This window comes from Myotis myotis, unplaced genomic scaffold, assembly GCF_014108235.1.
Source record: "Myotis myotis isolate mMyoMyo1 unplaced genomic scaffold, mMyoMyo1.p scaffold_m19_p_8, whole genome shotgun sequence".
Lineage (NCBI taxonomy): Eukaryota > Metazoa > Chordata > Mammalia > Chiroptera > Vespertilionidae > Myotis > Myotis myotis.
The window spans coordinates 31,800,473-31,820,571 of NW_023416390.1; the positions used below are offsets into that span (position 1 = coordinate 31,800,473).

The following is a 20,099-nucleotide window of genomic DNA, read 5'->3' on the forward strand; positions in this document are numbered from 1 at the left end:
CAGACAAACAAGATGAGGCTATGCCTTTTAAATCAACTTTTAACTGAATTGTTTAGTGTATTTTTCATGCTAGAAAGTTCCTTAGTTCTACCAGCCCTCCAGTTTAATCTAAATCTATTCTCAGTAGTCTTCAGCGTAGATCAAAGACCAATTAGCTGGTTACCATCTTTTGTGTTGTAAATATTCTAAAAAACTATCAGATTCTTCAGTGTTCTGTTCTTGAAGCTGAAGAAATTCTTAACTCTCTTAGGCTTTTCCAACTGTCAGTGTCATCAGACGTTACTCTTATGTTGTTCGTGTACTTTAGACCCACAGCACTAGCCTGCGTGCTGGGAGGCAGGCTCCTGCCTTTGGCTTTGTGGAAACGGTTTTGTGGGTCAGGGGTGAGCGTAAAACCACTTTGCTCAGATCATCTGAGGGATCCATTGCCCAAAGTGCTAAGAACACTTTGTGGAAGCTCAGAAAATAAATGCTCCAGGAAAGAGCCCGCTTATGACTCTAAGAAAATTCTGATGGGAGGTCCATGGGGTGAGTGCATGTCCATCTTCTAATTCTTGTGCCCAAGGGCAAGGGCGGTATCTCTGCCCCAGCCCCAGCACGATGCCTGGGGCACTGTGGATGCCCAACAAATGCTGACTGACCAGCTCTGGGCGCAGGCTGCCTCTGCTCTTACCCCTCATGTTCTATGTTCCTAACATTTTTCTATTAGTAACAGCAGACTCTTCTCACCTTAAATAATAATAACGAATATGTATGAAATACGTAACAATATGCCAGGTGCTGGTTAAGAATTTTACACATTTATCTCACTCCATCTTCATGGAAGAACCTGTGGGGTGGGTCATGGAGGTGGGGAGGTGAACCTGCCTCGGTTACCAGGCAGCCAGTAGACGACTCCCCAGTTTTCCCTAGTAAGCAAGAACATAGGAGGCCGCTGCTGCGCTAAGCTCAGGTATAAAGGGAAGCTGCTTGTCCCCAAGGGAGAACCCTGCCCGCCTTACTCATCCTTCCCATCCAGGCCAGGCCTCCCTGGAGACCTGAGGCCAGTGCTGGTCAGAGCCCCAATAAAGCTGGGCTGGAGCAAGGGAAACACAGGAAACTTCAGGAAACATATTCAGAATTGCATTACATACCAAAGGGGTCATTTCCCCCTGCCAACTTAGAAAGTGACTCCTAAGACATTCCTCAGCGCCTGAGGAAGGGCCTTCAGGAGGCTGCCCATGGGCCTCATGGTCGGAGGACCAGTTGCCAGTGTTTTCAGCCCAGACCTAGACACCATTTCTTTGCTTGTTCAGCAAATTTTTTTGGACACCTGCTAGTGCCACTACTGCCCAAGTGTGTGCAACCAAAAGGGCCCTCCTCCCTGAGGCAGACAGCCCACTGGGGAAGACATGTGTAAAACAACATCCATGAGTGCTAACAAGGGCCATGGCGAAGGTATGCAGAGGGTGCGGGAGCAGGCTCCCAGTGACATGCCCACTCCATGTGGGGAAGCCCACGCAGCTGGGAGCCTGGGAAGTCAGTGTGGGAGGCCCAGCCCATCCAAGGGAGGCAAGTGTTCAGTGGCAGGCGGCAGCGTGGGGGCAGGGGACAGAAGCTAGGAGTAAAGAGGCTGGCCAGGCCTTGGCGAGCCAAGCTCAAAGTTGAGAACTAGCTCATAAAGCTCTGCGTTCTATCTTATCAGGCTTTGCTGGAGAGAGGGACCCACTAAGGATCATGCACGGGAGGAGAATGGTTCTCCCCACCCCACCCCTGGCCATCTCTCCCAAAAACTCCATGAGCATTCCCCAACAGAGAGCATGGGTTGTCACTTGCGTTCACACACCTGTATGCACGGCCACTTGTTTCTTGGAAATCTGTGCTGGGGCACTGGCCCAGCTTGCCTCCATGCTCAGCAGGGTGGGTGTCATTGCTGCTGGCACAGCTGCCGTGGCCATTCCTGGGCAGACAGCGTAGAGCGAGCAGAGGAGCAGCACCAGCCTCTGGAGGTTGGCTGTGGACACTGCTGAGCTGCACGCTGCCTGTAAGGATGTCCTGGCGAAACTGGTGGCCAGGTCTTCCCATTATTGCAAATAACCATTTGGCAGTGATTCCACCAACACCAAATGTGGCATATAAGGAGCTGGGCTTGAGTTTCACAAAGATTGACTGGTGTAAGTGGACTGGCATAGACACCATTAACCAGGGAGTGTAGTCACTCTCCCCTTGCGGTGGTTGTTGGGAGAGACAAGAGGCCTGATTGTGGGAGGACAGCTGCAGCCAGGGAACCACACAGGGCCCTGCAGGGCATCAGGCAGGGCCTCCACCCTGGTGGGGGCAGCCAGGCTGAGGCCAGAGAGCCCTGGGTGCAGTGGCCTTTGCCAAGGAGAGCAGTGTGCACCTAAAGGAGACCTGGATGGAACCGACTGGTCCTCCCAGTCATGAATGGCTGCCCAGGCCTGGCCTGAGCTGCCTGTGAAGAAGTCCATTTTTCCAGGTGCCCAACTTTCTTAGAGTGTCTCTAAGTCCTGGGTAAACAGGGTCCCCCCTCTGCATCCTAGGCTTCCCTAATAGCTGAACTTGGAGCGACTGGTCAGGGAAGTGGAACCATGGGGTCCAGTCAGGTATTGACACACTGGCCTCACATCTGACTTACCATCCACTCAGTTCATTTTTTAAAAATATTTTTTTATTGATTTCAGAGAGAAGGGAGAGGGAGAGAGAGAGAGAGAAACATCAATGATGAGAGGGAATCATTGATTGGCTGCTTCCTGCACACCCCCTACTGGGGATCAAGGCCGAAATCTGGGCATGTGCCCTTCACTGGAATCGAACCCAGGACCCTTCAGTCCACAGACTGACACTCTATCCACTGAGCCAAACCGGCTAGGGCCACTCAGCTCATTTAAATCACTGTGAACCTAGTTCATAAAACTGTGGGTCAATATTTTAAAAGTCATGTAACTAATGAAGAGCTGTGCCAGACTCAACACACTGCACCCCAGTGGGTGATAATGACAAGTGTTAGTTCAATGGAAATAGCCCAGAACGAGATTTTTTTAATAATCAACTGGGTTTCATATTTACAGTGAGGTGGGCTGCCCTTGGACAAGAGTATTCATTGATCAGGTGGCCAACAAATGCACCCAGCATACCATCACCTCGTGTTGGGCCTAAGTGATAACCACCTACAGCAAATAGGAATCTCACAGGAGCAGATTCAGTGAGTCCCACTAGACTGGCAGAAGCTGTCTTAGTTTTGTCTGCGAAGTTCACGTGCCCACCTTCCAGCAGGGGTAAGCTGAAGGGAAGCCGCAGGAACTGAACTACCACTTCTAGGGTAGGGCCTTCTCCTGGATGCTCCACTCCCACTCCCCAAAAAGGCCTTGTTTTCCCCTCAGAATTTTCTGTGGATCATTAAGCAGATCATGTCTCTGAAGTGTTTATTTGTTCTGTAAATATTTCATCAGCACCTACACATGCCCTTGGCCCTGGGATGCAGAGATGAGTGAGTCCTGCTCCCCAGAAAAGAAAACTGCTGAGCTAGTGAGTTGAGCCTTGAAAACTCAACATGACAATGTGGAGAAGGTGGGTTAGGGCCTGGCAGGCAGAGAAAGCAGTGTAGAAGCCCCAGGGGGAATCCCAGAGAGTCGGGTGCCCATAAGCCAAGAGGAGGCCCAAAGGCAAGGTGTGGAGGTGCCCATTTCCTCGTGACTTGGTGGGGGAGCTGGGCTGAGGCCAGGAGCCAGTCAGAAAGAGGCCTGTAGGAGCCAAGGGAGCTGCAGCCTTAGATGCAAGAAGCCACGTTCCTGGTGCTGAGAGCCTCCACGGGCCTTGCTGCCCTGGCCAGCCCACTCAGGTAGCCCCCCAGCCTCTGTAGGTCTCAGTCACTGGGCTCAGGGAGATGCGGAAACAGATTTCCTCTTTATTGCTGAGGAATCTCTATTTAGCTAAAGAACTCAGATTCCTGTTTTGTCCAGTCCAGAACACCCTTTTCTCCTGGACACATTACCCTTTCCTCCACTTGCACCAGGTAGGCCTGGACCTCAGCTACTCTGGCAGGCCCTTCCCACCTGCAGGTTGGTGGTGGAGAATAGGCTTTGGAGTAAACAAGACCAGTCTCCAGATCACAGCCCTGTCACACTCTGGTTGTGTGACCTATGCGCTCACCGTACTTGGCCTCTCAGACACCCATTGTCTCTCTGTGCAGATTAGGGCATTCACACTGCTCCCTGTGCAAGGCTTCTCTGCGGATTCGATGAGATGCCTGAGACCAACCAGCAGTTGCTCTTTTTCTGTAGCTGTTAATGGCCGTGTGCCTGGGATGGTGGCCCTGCTCAATGGGAGCTGCACCCAGCGGCAGTGGGGCCAAGAGCATCTGGAAAGGTGAGCAAAGCATGCTCCAACTTGCAAAACCAAAGCAGCTTGGGTTCCCAGAACATGTGTCTCATCTTCCCTTATCTGTGTGTGTGTGTACAAACAACTGTGTATTCCAGCACACCCTTGTCTTTTGAAGAGCTTCATGCCCAAAGCCTAACTTTAAAATAAAAATCAAAATTGATCCCTCCCAATGTCAGTGGTGACTTCGCTGGCCCCACGGAACTTGTCCTAGGCTACAGAGCCAGCCCTATTGTTGGGCTGGGGCATGAAAGAGACCCCAGGCCTGCGAGTCTAAGCAGAGCAGCAAAGCCGTTGGGGGCCCTGCGGTGGTTCCCCAAGGTGGCTGGGCCTCTGTGCATCTTGGCCACACCTCCTCTGGTCAGCGGTTCCAATTCCAGTTGGATAGCAGCTAGAAGTGGAGAAAGGCATGTGTGTCAACACCGTGGTAGAGCCAGCAAGCCCTAATTGCCCAGCTCTGCAAGGCTGCGAAACTGCCACCTGGTTCTGCTTAGGGGGAGTTTTCTGCCATGAGGAAGTCCGGCACAGCCGCGTTCAGGCTTGCCCTGTGCCTCCCGAGCAGAGTGCTGAACCTTGGGAAGGGAGCGAGGCTTCTCTTTACGCTGACAAAGGGCTTTCTGCCTGTCAACCAGCTCCCCAGCAAGCCCCCACCCCCTGCCTACCGCAGCCACTGGGCCTCCCTTTGGCAGAGCCCAAGGGCCCGTGCTCCGGAGGCCTAGCCTCTGGAGACTTCCTTTTGAGCTAGAAAAACAAGCAGCTGAACCATGCCTTGCTGTAGCTGGGCCCCGCCTGCCGAACCTATAGGAAGGCCTGGAGTGGGTTCAGCCTCACAGAAGAGGAAACCTGGCTCCAGCCTCACCCACAGGGCCTGTTATGTCTGGCTCCAGAGGCCTTCTCCTCTGGGGTTTTCCATGCCTGTGAACTAGGCCCCATTCATTTCCCTGTGGTTTCATGGGAATGTCCAAAACGCTCAGCAGGTTGCAGCGAGCCCAGGAGGAGAGGGGTCAGCGAGAGGCCCAAGCTCTGACGTGTGGGCAGCCCTGGGGCTGCAGCACCCTCCACTCAGTAGCTTGAAGTGGGGTGCCCAGTCGGCTGTGGGTGGGCGCCCATCAGTCAGTCTGCTAAATTTCCTCTGGTGGGCTCCCCACCCACCCTGGCCTACTCTGCTTGCAGCTCCCTCTCTCCAGGCCTCCGCTTTCCAGCTCCCTGGCCACCAGCTCCACCCTGGCCTGGCCTAGGAGAGAACTGCAGCAGAGAGCTTCAGTTTCCCAGCCCAGCACTCTCACTCCAGTGCTCCTTGGCCACTGCCTCCCATCAGACCCCGGCACCAGGGCCCTTCCGCACTACACTCAATTTAGGGCTGCAGGAGAGCAGCAGGTCCCCCATGAGGGTGGCCGCTGCCTCTGCCCCTGCGGGCTGCTCAATCATGGAGAAGGGGCATTGCTCAGGTACAAAGCTCTTGTGAGAGGCACAGCTACCTTCAGGGCTGTCTGCTGCAGAGCCTAGGGGCTCCCAGGCCCACTTTGAGGATGTGCCCAAGTGGGGAAGATCTACTCTTCAGAAGAAATGAATTGGAGACAGGCTAGAAGCAATTCTTATCAGATGTCCCAGTTATCAATTTTCACCAAAAGTTAATTGAACAATCTCTGTGAGTGGCCTGATTCCATTTGCATGAGAATCCCATGGAGTTGTGACAAGTGCCCTGGTGGCTGAGGGCAGAAGAAGCTCTTCTAGCCTCTCACTTGGTTTTGGTCTTTGAAAAATTGATGCATTTTCAGGTTTGGGCAACAGCCATGCCACTGCCCTGGCTGCCTGGCTCCTGGTTGTTTCCAAAGCCACTTTCTGAGTGTTCTGAGTGTGGAAGAGGTGGGGCGAGTTTCTCATCTGGTTTAGCTGGTAAAATGGATCTGGAAACATAACATCCTCAGAGGCCCTGCCTCTCTTGCCAGGCAGTGTGGAGAGGGTAAGTGCAGAGGAGCAGCGAGCCCAAGTTCGAAAGCCCTTAACCAGCAGGCTGGGGAGCTCAGCCTGCCTGCCAACACCAAGCAAGGGGTGGGGAGAGTCCTGCTACCGGCATGCACCAGCTTCCTCTGCTGTCTAGATGGGCCGAGTGCTAAGGGAGAGGACAGCAGCCTGCTGGGCTATGGTCAGCTCAGCGTTGACCTCGATCTGGACCATGCCTCCAATGCCACATACAGGGACCAGTGCCCCCTACCCGGGTCTGCCCGGAGAGACTGCCCTTCCTTGGACAGCCTCTTCCTCCTCAAACGCTGGCTGGTCACATGCTCAACCTCAGGTCTTTCTCACAGTAGCTCCTTTGCCTCTGAAAGCATATTCAGATCTTTTAAATACTTAAAACAGCAATCAGAAAACATTACAGAGAAAACCCTTTAACTCTAGTTTCTTTCACCAATAAATGTATTGAGAGTTGTCCACCCTTAACGGCCTCCCTCACTCTTCAGTCTCTGGTTTTCTGAATCAACTTCCCTACCCCACCGCTACTGAGACCCCAAGCTCCTACTTGCCAAATCCAGTGGCCTCTCCAGACCTCCCTCTTCACCACAGCGCCAGCACTGTGGGCAAACTGCCCAGCTCCACCTTATGCCCTCCTTGCTCTCATGCCACTTTCCTTCTCGGCCACCTCGTCACCCTCCAAGCCCCCTCCTGTCTTACCCTTCTGTGCCCTGTGACACGGTGACAGTTGTGTCCACTCTGAAGCCTCACCTTGTATGTATCTTAGACTCCGGCACAACCTGCCCTTTCTTGCTGCCTCTGGCTTCTTGCCAGCCCTCAGACTCTTCCGCTTCCATCCTAATGGCATATGGCCTCTGGTCCCCGTGTCCCACCATTGCTGGTTCTTCTCCTTCATGTCCATCCCTCGTCCTGCAGCTCCCCAGACCTCTCAGATGAAGTCCCAGCCCCCCACTGCACAGCCCTCCTCCTTGATGCCTTATTCACCAAACATGCCTTTTTTTTTTTCTTCACATCTTTACACCTTCATCCCTTTGTGTAAAGTATTTCCCTCCCTGCCATCTCTTGGAATTGATCTTGCATTTCTAGACATATCTTCTTTTCAGGAGGGCAGGCCAAGGATCTCTGGTGGCAGCAGGGCCTCAAGGTCACACAGCCCTGTTCATGAATCCCAGCTGTTCTCAGGGAGTAGGGGGATGTGGGGCCATCTCCTTCCTTTTTTGTATCCACACAGAGAGGAATTAAAAATGCCTCCCCGGGCCACAGGAAGGTTTCATGGGCTGCACTCACATGTGGTGCTTACTGGTGTCTCGTTCCTCTCTCGCTGACCCAACCCACAGCAGCAGCTCAGAAAGATTTGAGGATGAATAAGAGTACGAACAGGAACAAATGAATGGCTCTAGTTGGGAGGTATAGTACTCTGGCTTGTCATAAGTGCACATGGTGCTCTGTAGACTGGGACAGGGAAAGAACAGGAACAGGCTGTGCTTTCTGGCCTGGTTTAGGGATGATCTCAGTCAAGCTCTTAGGCAGAGCTTTAAATTAATGACAACCTCTGGCAGCAGTGTAAGGAGTCAAAAGTAAACATATGAGGATTGTATGCCCGAACAGAAAGGGGCATGGCGGCAGGGACCTAACCCTCAACTCCTGAACATGCCCCGTCCTGTGAATCCTTCATTCTCCGCAGGTTTATTGAGTGGCTACACTATGCCAGGCCTTGTACTGGGACCAGGGGAGGCAGCATTGGAGTGGGAGTGAAGGGATTGGGGGAGATACAGCCCGTGGTCAGTGATGTGGGCTAAGTGCCGAGATGGGATAGAAATGGGTGCCCAGGGAGCGCATAGAGTGGACACCTCATGCTGCCTCTCCACAGGAAGGGACATCTAAGACAAAGAGATGGGAGAAGAGGAGTCTAGGATTCTAGGCTAAGGGAACAGCAGTGCAAAGGGACAGAAGAAAGAAACAGCCCAGAATTCAGTATGGTTGAAGTGTGTGTGGGGAGGGGAGGAGGAGGGGAGGGGGAAGAAGTGATCTGGGCACATGACACAAAGCTTTGTAAAGTTCATTTTAGGAGGAGGTGGAACTGTCTGGAGGGTAGTAGTAGCTGCTGAAGGGCTGCAGGCAAGCGAGGAAAGTAACCAGATTTGCCCTGGAGAAAGAATACACCACTTTGGACGTGAAAAAGGAAAGTAGGGAGATCAGCCCTGGCAGGTTTGGCTCAGTGGATAGAGTGTCGGCCCTCGGACTGAAGGGTTCCAGGTTTGATTCCGGTCAAGGGCACATATCTCAGTTGTAGGCTTCATCCCTGGCCCTCGTTGGGGTGCATGCAAGAGGCATTCAATCAATGTGTCTCTCTCATCATTGATGTTTCTATGTATCTCTCTCTCCCTCTCCCTTCCTCCCTGAAATCAATAAAAATATATTTTTTTAAACAAAGAAAAAGAAAAAAATAACAGAGAGGCCAGTTGGTAAGAGATGGAGGCCTGGATTTGGGGTGACATTGTGGTGAGAGCACAGCAGACGCCTCTAGGCATCTTGCCATGGTCAGCCAAATCCTGGGGTTGGGGCCACTGGGGTCAGTTATATCCACAGTATGCATAACAATAATGTAATAATTAAGGCTAGGCACTTGTATATTGCATCCCCATTTTTCAGATAAATAAATTGAGATTCAGAGAGGTTAAGAAACTTATCTGAAATCACAACTATTGAGCAGCAGAGCTGGGATTGAAGGCAAGCTGCTGAGCTGATAACCAGTAGCCTCTCCACCCCTCCAGGTGGCTTGGCCTGAGCAAGGAAGAAAGTAGCACCAGGAGAGGTCATGAGCAGGAGCCTCACCATAGGACACCCCCCAACCAGAGGGTCTTCTGTGGCCACAAACACAAAGCAGAGCCACTGCCTTCCAGATGAGCAGAGGGACACTCAGTCCAGTTCCTTGACAGTCAAGGATGGACAACCTTCTTCTGAAAGGGTAGTGTTTTAGCCCAGTTCTCATTTACTAGTAGCCGCTGCCTGATCCCTGCCAGGTTGTGTGGCCTTTCCCAAACATTGCCCTTTAAGATGCGACCAAGCACGCTCAGTCATCACTGAGCAGCAAATGCTGCATCCAATAAAAGCCACAATTCACATTAGCATCCTAAAGGCGAAGGGATGTCCTATAATTATGTCAAACAGAATAACCTCCAGCACTTCATATGTGTTTATTCTTTAATCCTCACCTGAGGGTGTGTTCTTATTGGTTTTAGAGAGAGAGGAAGGGAGAGACAGAGACAGAGAGAGGTCAATGTGAGAGAGAAACATTGATCGGTTGCCTCCCGTACATGCCCTGACCAGGCATGTGCCCTGACTGGTAATCGAACCGGCAACTTTTTGGTGCATGGGACAATGCCCAAGCAACTGAACTACCTGGCCAGGCTATACTTTATTCTTTAAGTGACAGTAACACCTTTTGGGAAACACCATTCTAGACCAGAGTCGTCTTTGCTGTGGGAGGAGTGTGTGTACTTGTGTGTAGGTTGCTTGCAGTCTAACCTGCCATCTGCCATAGCAGGTGAGGGACTCTGACACCTCTGGGCTTGCTCAGCTCCTCCCTGGAATGAGTAGCCTCTCACCTGTCCTCTGCCTCGCCCTCCAGCACCTGGAGGCCCAGAGCACAGGTAGGTGGGATGCTGCAAGTGCTTGCCTGGTCCCTCAGTTGGCCATGCAGTTGTCTATCACAGCAGAGCCCACCCCAGACCTCCAGAGTGGTGGACCCCCAGTGGTACTGGCTCCAGATGCTCAGCAGATGCCAGGCCTGGGACTAAGGCCTCATCTCCGAGAGCTTGGCTTGCTGTTCTGGAAGGTGATCCTGGCTGGCAGCCATTCCTGAGCCCCTATTTAGAGCAGTTGTCAGGCAGTTGCTGAGTTCCAGCTTACCCTTCACCCCCCTCCCACCCTCCCCCCCCCCCCACCGCCCCCCAGCAGGACTGAGTGATCTCATGCCTGTGCCATGCTGGGAGGTGGGATGGGAGGGGGAGGGGTTATGATCAGAGCAGCGTGCAAGGCTCCATCTCCACTTGGGTTCCCAGACCCCAGTGTGTGCAGTTTGCTCTCAGAGGTGTGTCCTAACCATCCAGAACAGCTCCGGACATCATCTAAGGCCTGGCTGTGGGCCTGTGCATACAGCACTGCCATCCCCAAAAGAGGAAAGAGAAGGAGTGTTGCTGATGGGGTCAGCTGTCAGAGCTCCTCTTGTGATCACCCTGCTGTTCGCTTTCCCTGGCTGAGTGCAGCCCTCAGCCCCAGAGCTGGCTTTGGTGAAGGAAAAACGCTGAATGGGAGCCCAGAGACCCTGGACCTTGGGCAACTTATAAAGGGACGCTCTTTCCTGCTCAGAATTTCCTGGGTTCTAAGATGCTCCTGCCACGTCCCAGGTCCTGTGGGAGGGAGATGTTGGGGGCCCCCTGCCGGTCCTTCTGGGGAACTGACCCGTGGGGGACCTATGACACTCGCCCTGGCTAGCCCAGTTCTCCCTCCTGTGGTGCCTGCCAAGTTTTGACAGTGAATCCTGAACTCTGGAATCTGTTTGCTGGCCGCTTGGCTTTTCCTTGGCTTTTCTGTTCCTGCACTCCTTGGGGACCCAGTTCCGTCTGTGCTGCACCCCTCCAGCCATCCCAGGGCTTGATCACCAGGGCTCTCCAGGCCCCACTCCTGCTTTCTCATGCTCACTCATTGGCAGGTTCTCCTTATCCTCCCTCTCCCACCTGCTGCTATAAGAAGAATTTTAAGGACAGGTTGTGGGAAAACGATCCGTGCAGCTGTGCTAAAACAGTAATGAGCCATGGTGGCACTAAGAGAACTGGGCTTATTACTGCACAGCCTCCCAGTTTGGTGACATTGACATTTTTCTGGGATGAATGCTTGATATCAGTGAACTAATTTGGAGAGAATTCCACAGGCTGCCCTCCTAACTCCTGCCTCTCTGTTGCAAGGGAGGGGCTGAGACACTCAAAGAGAATTGGAGCCCCCCAAAGGCACCACGGCCCTGCCCAAGGTCGGCCTCTGCATCCAAAGCTTCACCTAACTTTGCTCTCAAGGTCAATAAGAGCACACTTGTTTTTCTCTCACCAGCCTCAGGTGACTCAGCACTGTACTGGGGGTCCAGGGAGGACAAGGAGTGGGGTCACTGGAGAAGCAGCTTGACTGGGGTCTGTTGTCACTGTCTGGGGCTTTGGACATTGGCCCTCCCTTCCCCTTCCTTTCCCTCCTATTCTCCTTACCTACAACCTTGAGAAGTAAGGCAGGGCCCTAGCTGGTTTGGCTCAGTGGATAGAGCATCATCCTGCAGACTGATGCCCCGGGTTAGATTCTTGTCAAGGGCACATGCCCGGCTCAATCTCCAGTAGGGGGCGTGCAGGAGGCAGCCAATCAATGATTCTCTCTCATCTTTGATGTTTCTATCTCTCTCCCTCTCCCTTCCTCTCTGAAATCAATAAAAATATATTTTTTAAAAAAAGAAGAAGAGAAGTAAGGCAGGAACTGGGAACAGGAGCTTGGCTCTGCCTGGGGAGGCTGCCCAACATTTTGACCCTGGAGGGGAGAGCCAAGTGAGGGGACAGGCTGAAGGCGCCTCAGCTCAGCCCTGCTACTTTGCCCTATAGCCCTGCTGTGGGGACATGCTGCCCCCTGCTGGCCATGCTGGCAAAATGCAGCCCAGTGTCTTCACCCTAGCCTGCTGCTAGGCTGGAGAAGGGTTCCTAACCCACAACTATTCTCTGACTGCATGGGAAGGCAAGCCTAGACCTGCCTAGCACACAGCAATGTTTGTTGAGTGAACAAACGAATGAATGAATATATGTATCTGAAGAATTTAGGAGGTGATGGCCTGCAGTGTCTGATCAAGAGGAGACAATAAATCAGACATTTATTGAGCAGGAATTGAGACTCCTCTTGGGTTGACAAAATCCAATAAGAAAACTAAATATGAAGAGTTAGGTGATGCTAGACTATTACACAGGTGACCGTAGAGCAGACTGGGCCTGTAGGGAAGGCATGGCAAGGGTGAGGAAGGGGGATAGATGGCAGGGATGAAAATCACAGGGCACTCGGAGACACCCACGCTTGCCACTTGGCATGGAAGGCAGGGAGAGAGGAAAGCACCCCTCATGTCTTGAGGCACAGGATTGGCCCTAAAATATGTATTATTCCGGCGTGAAGAGGTGCTGTTTATTATTATTCCTTTTCTACATTTGAGAAAAAGGAGGATCAGAAAAGGCCCGTGACTTGTTCAGGGTCCTACAGCAAGAGCATGTGAGCCCTGGCAGGGTAGCTCATTTGGTTAGAGCATCGTCCCAATATGCCAAGGTTGTGGGTCAATCCCCAGTCAGGACACATACAAGAATCAACCAATGAACGAATAAAAAGTGAAACAACAAATTGATGTCTCTTTCTCAAAAAAAAGAAAAGAAAAGAGCATGTGGAACCAGGTCAAAATTTCACCTGAGATTTTTGGTGGTTGAGTTCAGGTGCTTGAACTCAAGGATTTTTCCACAAGGAGTAATGTGCTCAAGGACAGATGTGGGGAGGGAAGGATCAGGATGGCCACTTTAAAGGCTGTTGGGGCATCTCAGTGGTAATGAAGAAACTCCTCGTTCCCCGCACTGGCTTCCTGTATGGTACATGGGCCAGCAGAGGTCCAAGCCTGTGTCCTATACCCAAGTTGTAACCCTGCCCCCACGGTGCACTGGCCCAAAGCAGTGCCTGTAGTGGAGGGGCTATGAGTGTAGGACTTATAGAGAGGGCTTCTGGGAGAGAGATGTGCTGCTGGGACAGCTTGGTAGACTAGAGCCAAACTTCTGCTGAGGCAGACTCAGTCTCGGGGGAGGAGGGGCTTCACACACTCAGGCTCCCCCTCTGCCTGACCTGCTCCTGTCATTGGCTACTTTCCTTCCCTCCTTCCTCCCTTCCTTCCTTCCTTCCTTCCTTCCTTCCTTCCTTCCCTCCTTCCCTCCTTCCCTCCTTCCTTTCTTCCTTCCCTCCCTCCTTCCTTTCTTCCCTCTTTCCTTCCTTTCCTCCCTCCTTCCCTCCTTCCCTCTCTCCCTCCTTCCTTCCTTCCTCCTCCCTCCCTCCTCCTTCCTTCCTTCCTCTTCCTTCCTTCCTTCCTTCCTTCCTTCCTTCCTTCCTTCCTTCCTTCCTTCCCACCTTTCCTTCCTTCCTTCCTTCTTTCCCTCCCTCCCTCCCTCCCTCCTTCCCTGCCTCCTTCCTTCCCTCCTTACTTCCTTTCCTTACCAAAGGATACTTTTCCCATTGATTTTTAGAGAGAATGGAAGGGAAGGAGGGGAGAGAGAGAAAAAAAAACACATTGATGTGAAAGAGACACACTGACTGGTTGACTCTCGTGCGCCCCAACCAGGGCCAGGGCTCGAACTTGCAACCGAAGTATGAGGTATGTGCCCTTGACCGAGAATTGAACCTGCAGACCTTCGGGGTTCCACTGGCTGGCACTCTAACCACTGAGCAACCCCAGCCAGGGATCTTTTTTTAATTTTTATTGTGAGAATACTTTTGTTAAAGCTGGGGACAGTGAAACAGGAAGAGCTTAGGATAAAAGAAGCAACAGAAGAAAGCTTAGGTGGGCTGCTCTGGCTCTCTAGAAATGTTATAGGAAAGAGATGAGCCAAGGTGGGGCTGCTGTCAGCTCACTGGAAAGTCAGAGAAATGGGGGCCTTGGAGACAGGTTCAGGGAATTAGCCTGGAATGAGCTGTGCCGCTGCTCATTGCTCCCTTAGTTCCAAGTCTTGCGGGGATCCTTAGGATTTAGGAGATGCACGCCTGAGAGGGAAGAAAGGCACGGGTATGCTCCCAGGAAGGATGGCACACCTGGCTACTTTCTTTCCAAGAGCTTGGTCAGGTGACAGGGCTAACTAACTCTGCAGCACTACCCAGAAAGGGGAAGTTCATGCTGGGCTGCCAGCTACTACCTGGCTTGCTGGAGCTTCCTCCCTGAGCTCTCTGCCTTGGTGGGAGAAGCACAGGTTTGACATGCAACCTGGAGTTCAGATTAAAGGCAGGGGAGAGTCTTTCCTATTCTAAGCAAGACTTTCCCCACTCAGGGCACCCTGGCCACCATGGCACCAGGACATGCCTGAGCCCCCTTCTCAGAGACCTCAGCTCTTGTGCACCATCCTATGATCTGTGGGAGCCCCAGGTGGGGGAGCACCATGTAGGCTGCTTCAGATTAGGGATGGGGGTGCTGACCTCAGGCCTCTGTGATCCAGCTTCCCACTTTGCCTGACTCTTCAATTCTGGCACACTTCCTCCTCCTCCATCGGTCCCCTTCCTCCACTTGGGCCATTGGTGAGCCATATCTATTCGTACTTATTGTTGATCCTAATTACACTAAAGTAAAGCAGAACTAGAGTGTTAACTCCTAAGAGGTTGACTGTCCGGGGTTTGAACACCCCAATAGCACCTTTGCCTTGTCCCAGGATGTGTGAGGTCACTCTTGCTGTCTTGAGGACGCTCCCGTTCATCCTCAGAAACCCTCATCTCCCCAGGGAGAGAGGGAGCCCTCTGGGTTCTTGGGGCTCATTGTTTTCTTACAGAGATCTTCTCTGAGCACTTTCTGTGGGTTAGACGGGGTGCCAAGCCCCGGGGCAAAGCAGAGAATGGGACAGACCCCATGCCTGCACTCCAGGAGCCCCATCTAGTAGGGCAGACAGTGCCCAAGCTGACACTGCAAAAAGGGTCTTGTGGATTGATTAGTGCAGTGAAGGGTGTGAACAGGGTTGAGAGAGAAAGCAACTCGAGGAACAAGTAGATTGGATTGGGGAGGGCATCTCTAGGCTGAGACTGAGGGTGCAGGAGGGCCAGCTAGCAGAGAGCCTGGGACAGAAAGAATGGGAATGGCCCCTGACCGGTTCCTCCCTCTGCAGGCTCGTGGAGGAGTTCATGCTCTTGGCCAACATGGCAGTGGCCCACAAAATCTATCGCGCCTTCCCGGAGAGGGCGCTGCTGCGCCGGCACCCCCCACCCCAAACCAAGATGCTCAATGACCTGGTGGAATTCTGTGACCAGATGGGGCTGCCCATGGACTTCACCTCCTCTGGGGCCCTCAATGTGAGTGCTGGGGCCTGGGAAGTGGGGGGAGGCAGGTAGAGGCCCTGTTTGTGGGGAAGAGGGTGTTGGTGGTGCAGCAGCCTCTGCATCCCACCAGGGTCTGTTCCTCTTCAGCCAGGACTTCCCCTGCAAGGCCCTGGCCCTGGGCTGTGCTTCCCACCAGGACCGGGCAAGGGAAGTCACTTGAGGTTCAGCCATGGCAGGGGTCCTGTAGCCAGGCATGGGCTTGGCTTGGCCCAGAGGCCTTCAGTGGGGGCTGGGTCATTGGAAGCCATAGCATGCCTTTTATGGTAAGTGGTGTCAGGTGTTCCCTGCCTCGAGCTAAGTCTCATGGAGCTCAGAACTCCAGTGCCCAGCTCTGATCCCACTGGAGGGAGACTATTTCCACCTGTGCCCAAGGCTAGGGTGGGTGCAGAGGTGCCTTGGGTCAGACAGCTGGAAACAGTCTGTCCAGGCCAGCCAACTCCCAGTGAAAGGACTGATCTCCGAGCTGTTGCCCGTGAGGCAGGCCCAGTGTGGGTCACAGGCTGGGGGCTGCTGGCCCCTGTGCCCCACCCATGGCCATCTGAGCAGGGTTGGGCCCCTCAGCTAACCCTCCCTCCCTGGAGCCAGCTCTCAGATGCTCTGCGGGTGACAGGGGTCTCAGACCCTCTCCCAAGCCTGACTGCATATCACATGGGTTTGCTTATAGAAAAGTCTGACCGAAATATTTGGAGATGACAAGTACTCACTGGCCCGGAAGGAGGTGCTCACCAGCATGTGCTCCCGGCCCATGCAGGTAAGGAGCGGCCTGTCCCCCATCCTCCCCTTCTCCCAGGAGCATCCATGACTTCTGCACATGCAGAGGACTGGGTAGAAGGGTGGCGAAGAGGTCCCTAGGCAACACCTGGGACAGGTGAGCCCAGAGCTGAGCCTGATCTGCTGCCTCCAGCTTGGTCTTACATGCTTCACCTGCTCAAGGACAGATTGACTGGACCTGCTCGAGGGCCCAGTTTGAGCCCTGCTGACCCTTTGTGTGGCCTCTGGGGCTCTGTTCCCTGGCACAGGACAGGGAGTCACCACAGGGCCTGCACCAAGCCTTCAGTGCCAATCCCTAGAGACCAGACCAGGTTGGGGAAAGGAATGGGGGTGGTCAGCCCTCGTGGCCAGATGGGGACCCTGGAGGGAAGAAAGTGTTTCCCAGAGCAGCCTGAACAGAGGAGTGGTCAGCCCCCACTGCAACTTGTGGACTCCAGGGAGATAAGTCTCCTCTCACCAGCCCGGAGAAGAGGGGTCAGACCGGGGGCCTGTGTCTGCAGACAGGATGATAGGCTGGCAGCCTCTCAGTCCTCTGAGGCTGAGCTTCAAACCCTGGAAGCCCGAGCATCTTGGGAAGGAGCCAGCCCACTGGACTGTCAGGCCATCAGGAGCTGTGGATGCTGATGGGGCTAGCTCTGGGCTGCAGCTCTTCTTGGGGGCAGTGACAAACCATTTTTCAGGGGCTCAGTTGCTCAGCACTATTCGTTCTTTTCACAAGAACCAGATTGCCCCATCTGGCCACAGGTGATTTACTTTCTGGCATCTTATAGGGCTGCCAGGGACGGAGCTGTCAGGGCCTGTTTAGGTCTAGCTGTCCTTACCCTGCCCCACACCAAGCACCTTAAAGCCCACATGGGGCGGGTAGGCGGGGAGGGCAGTGTACCTATGGCCACTGGACTCAACACTACTCTGCCCTCTAATTGCCCACAGGTCACAAGAACTCCCCCGCCCCCTGGCTGTGCCATGCAGGGCCAGTGAGGCCCCCTTTCCCTGACCCTAGACGGCATCCACATCCAAAGTCAAACCAGCCCTGGAGCTCCATGGGAAGGAGCTCTTTCCTGAGTCACCCAGAGTCTGAAAAAGGCTGGACTTCCCCTGGCCTTTCCTCAGAGGCCTGCCTCTGCCTTGGGATCTGATGGCAGGGAGTGACCAGGCAGTCTAGAGTCCCTTTCTCCCAACCTAAAAACTGTGGCGGGACGGGGGACCAGGCAGGGGAGCAACAGTGAGCATGAAAGTCCTGAGCGAACTGCTGAAACAGGACACGAGGGCTGTTCCAGGGAGGGCTGGTCACTGTGGGAAAGCTACGGTCCCCACCCATCCCACCCTGCCAAGAGACACCTTTGCCAGCCAGGAAGGGAGCCACGGCCTTCTGTCCTCTTCACCCCAGCTCATCTGGGGAACTGGGCCACCTCGGAGAACAAACTGGCTCAGAGTGGAGGCAGCTCCCACCTCCCCCTGTGACTTGCCCCAGACATAACCCAGGAGGCAGCAGGAGCTGGAAAAGAAGCCGAATTGGGGAGCTGAGCAGGTCACCACCAGCTGCTCCCTGGGTTCCAGGGCCTTCCTTGTACACAGGAACTGGGGCTGGCTGACCATTTGGCTGAGTAAGCGCACGGAAGGGTGTGAGGGTGAGAGAGCATGGCAAGCAGCCCGTGAGCGAGCAAGTGAACACACGGGGTGTGACTTTGGCTCCAATGAGGAACCCGCTCATTGGTTCCCAGGCAGCAGCACGTCCTTGTTTCCCAGCCCTGAGAGCTCAGGGACGCGGGGCCAGCAGCTTCAGGCCTGTGGCCAGGGCTCCCAGGACCGCAGGACTGTTCCAGCCTGAGACTATTTGCAGGGCCCCAGAGCAATGCCTGTACGTTCCTGTACCCCTGTCATAATCCCTGCCCTGCCCAAGGGCCTTTTGAACTCAGACCTGGGTCTTGGCCCCAGGCCAGATTATCAGGGACGAGAAGGGCTGAGGCTGGCGAACTGTTGCCGCCCTTGGCTGGTACACGGTGGAGCGTTGGGGGCAAAGGGTATGGAGCCCCTGACCCAGCCCTGCCCAGCTTGGCCAGGCTCTCAGACGGCCCCCTCCCACCTCCCCACTCCCCCAGATGGCGCTGTACTTCTGCTCGGGGATGCTGCGGGACCAAGAGCAGTTCCGGCACTACGCCCTCAACGTGCCACTCTACACACACTTTACCTCGCCTATCCGCCGCTTTGCAGACGTCATGGTGCACCGTCTCCTGGCCGCTACACTCGGTAAGAGGCGCAGTTCGGAATGCAGGCCTGTGCCCAACTAGCAGCTGCCCACCCCCTAAAGTGAGTGCCCAGAGGCCACACTGCTATGACTATGGAAGCTCCAGCAGCAGGGACTCTGGACCTGAAACTCTCCCTCTGTGAGTCCCTATAGGGGAAGCCACATTAGGGCTCATTAGAAACCCAAACAAAGGCCGCCCATCATTCTCAGTCTCTGGAGCTGGGCAGCAGGAGGCCTTCACTCTGCATGGGCCTCCCAGGCCCTACCTTGCCTGGTCCCAGGGTACCACACTCCCCATCACCCAGCCATGCCGTGCACATAGAGTACCGCACCCCCCTCCCCAATAGCAGGCCCCCAACCACCCTCTCTCCAGGCTACAGGGAGCTGCCAGATGTGGAGCCCAGTGTCCTGCAGAAGCAGGCCGACCACTGCAATGACCGCCGCATGGCATCGAAGCGCGTGCATGAGCTCAGCACCAGCCTCTTTTTTGCCATCCTGGTCAAGGTGAGGCCACCCTCCTGACACCCCCTCCCCTTCCGTCTGCCCCACCTCCCCTCCTGGCAGCTGCTCACAAGGGTCCTGGAGGAGCCCAGGGGCCTTCAGCAGCCAGGGTGGGCCCTGGGGGGATGCCACGTCCCGTGGCCAAGCCTTGGCTGGAGCCCTGTCCTGCCCTGCAGGAGAGTGGCCCCTTAGAGTCGGAAGCCATGGTGCTGGGTGTCCTGAACCAGGCCTTCGACGTGCTGGTACTACGCTACGGGGTGCACAAGCGCATCTACTGCAATGTGAGTATATGGGGGCATCCAGGCCACAGTTAGGGACCTTCTGGGGAGGCAGAGGCCAACTACAGGGTGCAGACGCCCATCAACTGTGAAATGAGTGTGGGGGCTGTGCAGTTCCCCCCTCAGACACCGAGCCGCATCCACTAAGCACACTTTGTTTTCCCCTGCCTGTCCCATTCCCTTCGCTGGGGTCTCCTTCATATTTTCCTAGCATCTGGGGGGTCATGGACCAGGGACAGCCCTTAGTGGACACATAAGCATGGAGGATGGGAGCACAGGCGAGGACCCTGCTGTCCCTGTCCTCACTGGGGATCCAAGCTGTGGTGGTGACTCTGCATTGCACCCTCGCTCAGATGTGGGCTATGCTGGCACATGGAGGTAGAGGGTATGGAGCCCCTGACCTTGGTCCCCCTCCAAGACCCAGCACCAAGCCCACTCATGGGCCTTGCCAAATACCCAACTGAGCCTGTCTGGGATGGGGGATCCAGGCCAGGGGTCAGGCTTCTTCTTCAAGGTCCCAGAAAACAGGTCCCTCCATAACCAGTACAGGATGGCAGGTATACAGCCTTTGCGAGATTTCTTATAGGAACATGGGAGAAGAAAAGACCAGAACGAATATCCATTGCCACTCTGAAAGGGATGCCCTAAACAAAAGGAAGAGACCAGCCTTTGCTCTGGTGGCTATTTATTCCAGGCTCTTGGTGCCTGTCTAAGGCCACCTGACGGAGCTGTTTCAGCCTACCTTGTGGTTAACATCCAGAACACTTTGGGGTGTGCAGAGCCCAGCACATAGTGTAGAATAAACATGATATTAACATGGAGTAAAACAGAAG

The 20,099-nt window shown here is 54.2% G+C and overlaps 1 protein-coding gene across 12 annotated transcripts in view; it reads left to right on the top strand.

Moving 5' to 3' along the window:
• DIS3L2 (DIS3 like 3'-5' exoribonuclease 2) overlaps positions 1 to 20,099 on the top strand; it is a 358,040-nt gene that overhangs the window by 328,624 nt on the left and 9,317 nt on the right. For 10 of the 12 annotated variants that reach the window (XM_036319257.1, XM_036319251.1, XM_036319247.1 and 7 more), the window contains 5 exons: positions 15,261 to 15,444; positions 16,136 to 16,222; positions 18,342 to 18,489; positions 18,861 to 18,991; positions 19,165 to 19,269. In XM_036319257.1, coding sequence (XP_036175150.1) covers positions 15,261 to 15,444; positions 16,136 to 16,222; positions 18,342 to 18,489; positions 18,861 to 18,991; positions 19,165 to 19,269 — 655 coding nt within the window. The remainder of the gene's footprint in view (positions 1 to 15,260; positions 15,445 to 16,135; positions 16,223 to 18,341; positions 18,490 to 18,860; positions 18,992 to 19,164; positions 19,270 to 20,099) is intronic. The other 2 variants (XM_036319258.1, XM_036319255.1) reach the window with 2 other exon arrangements.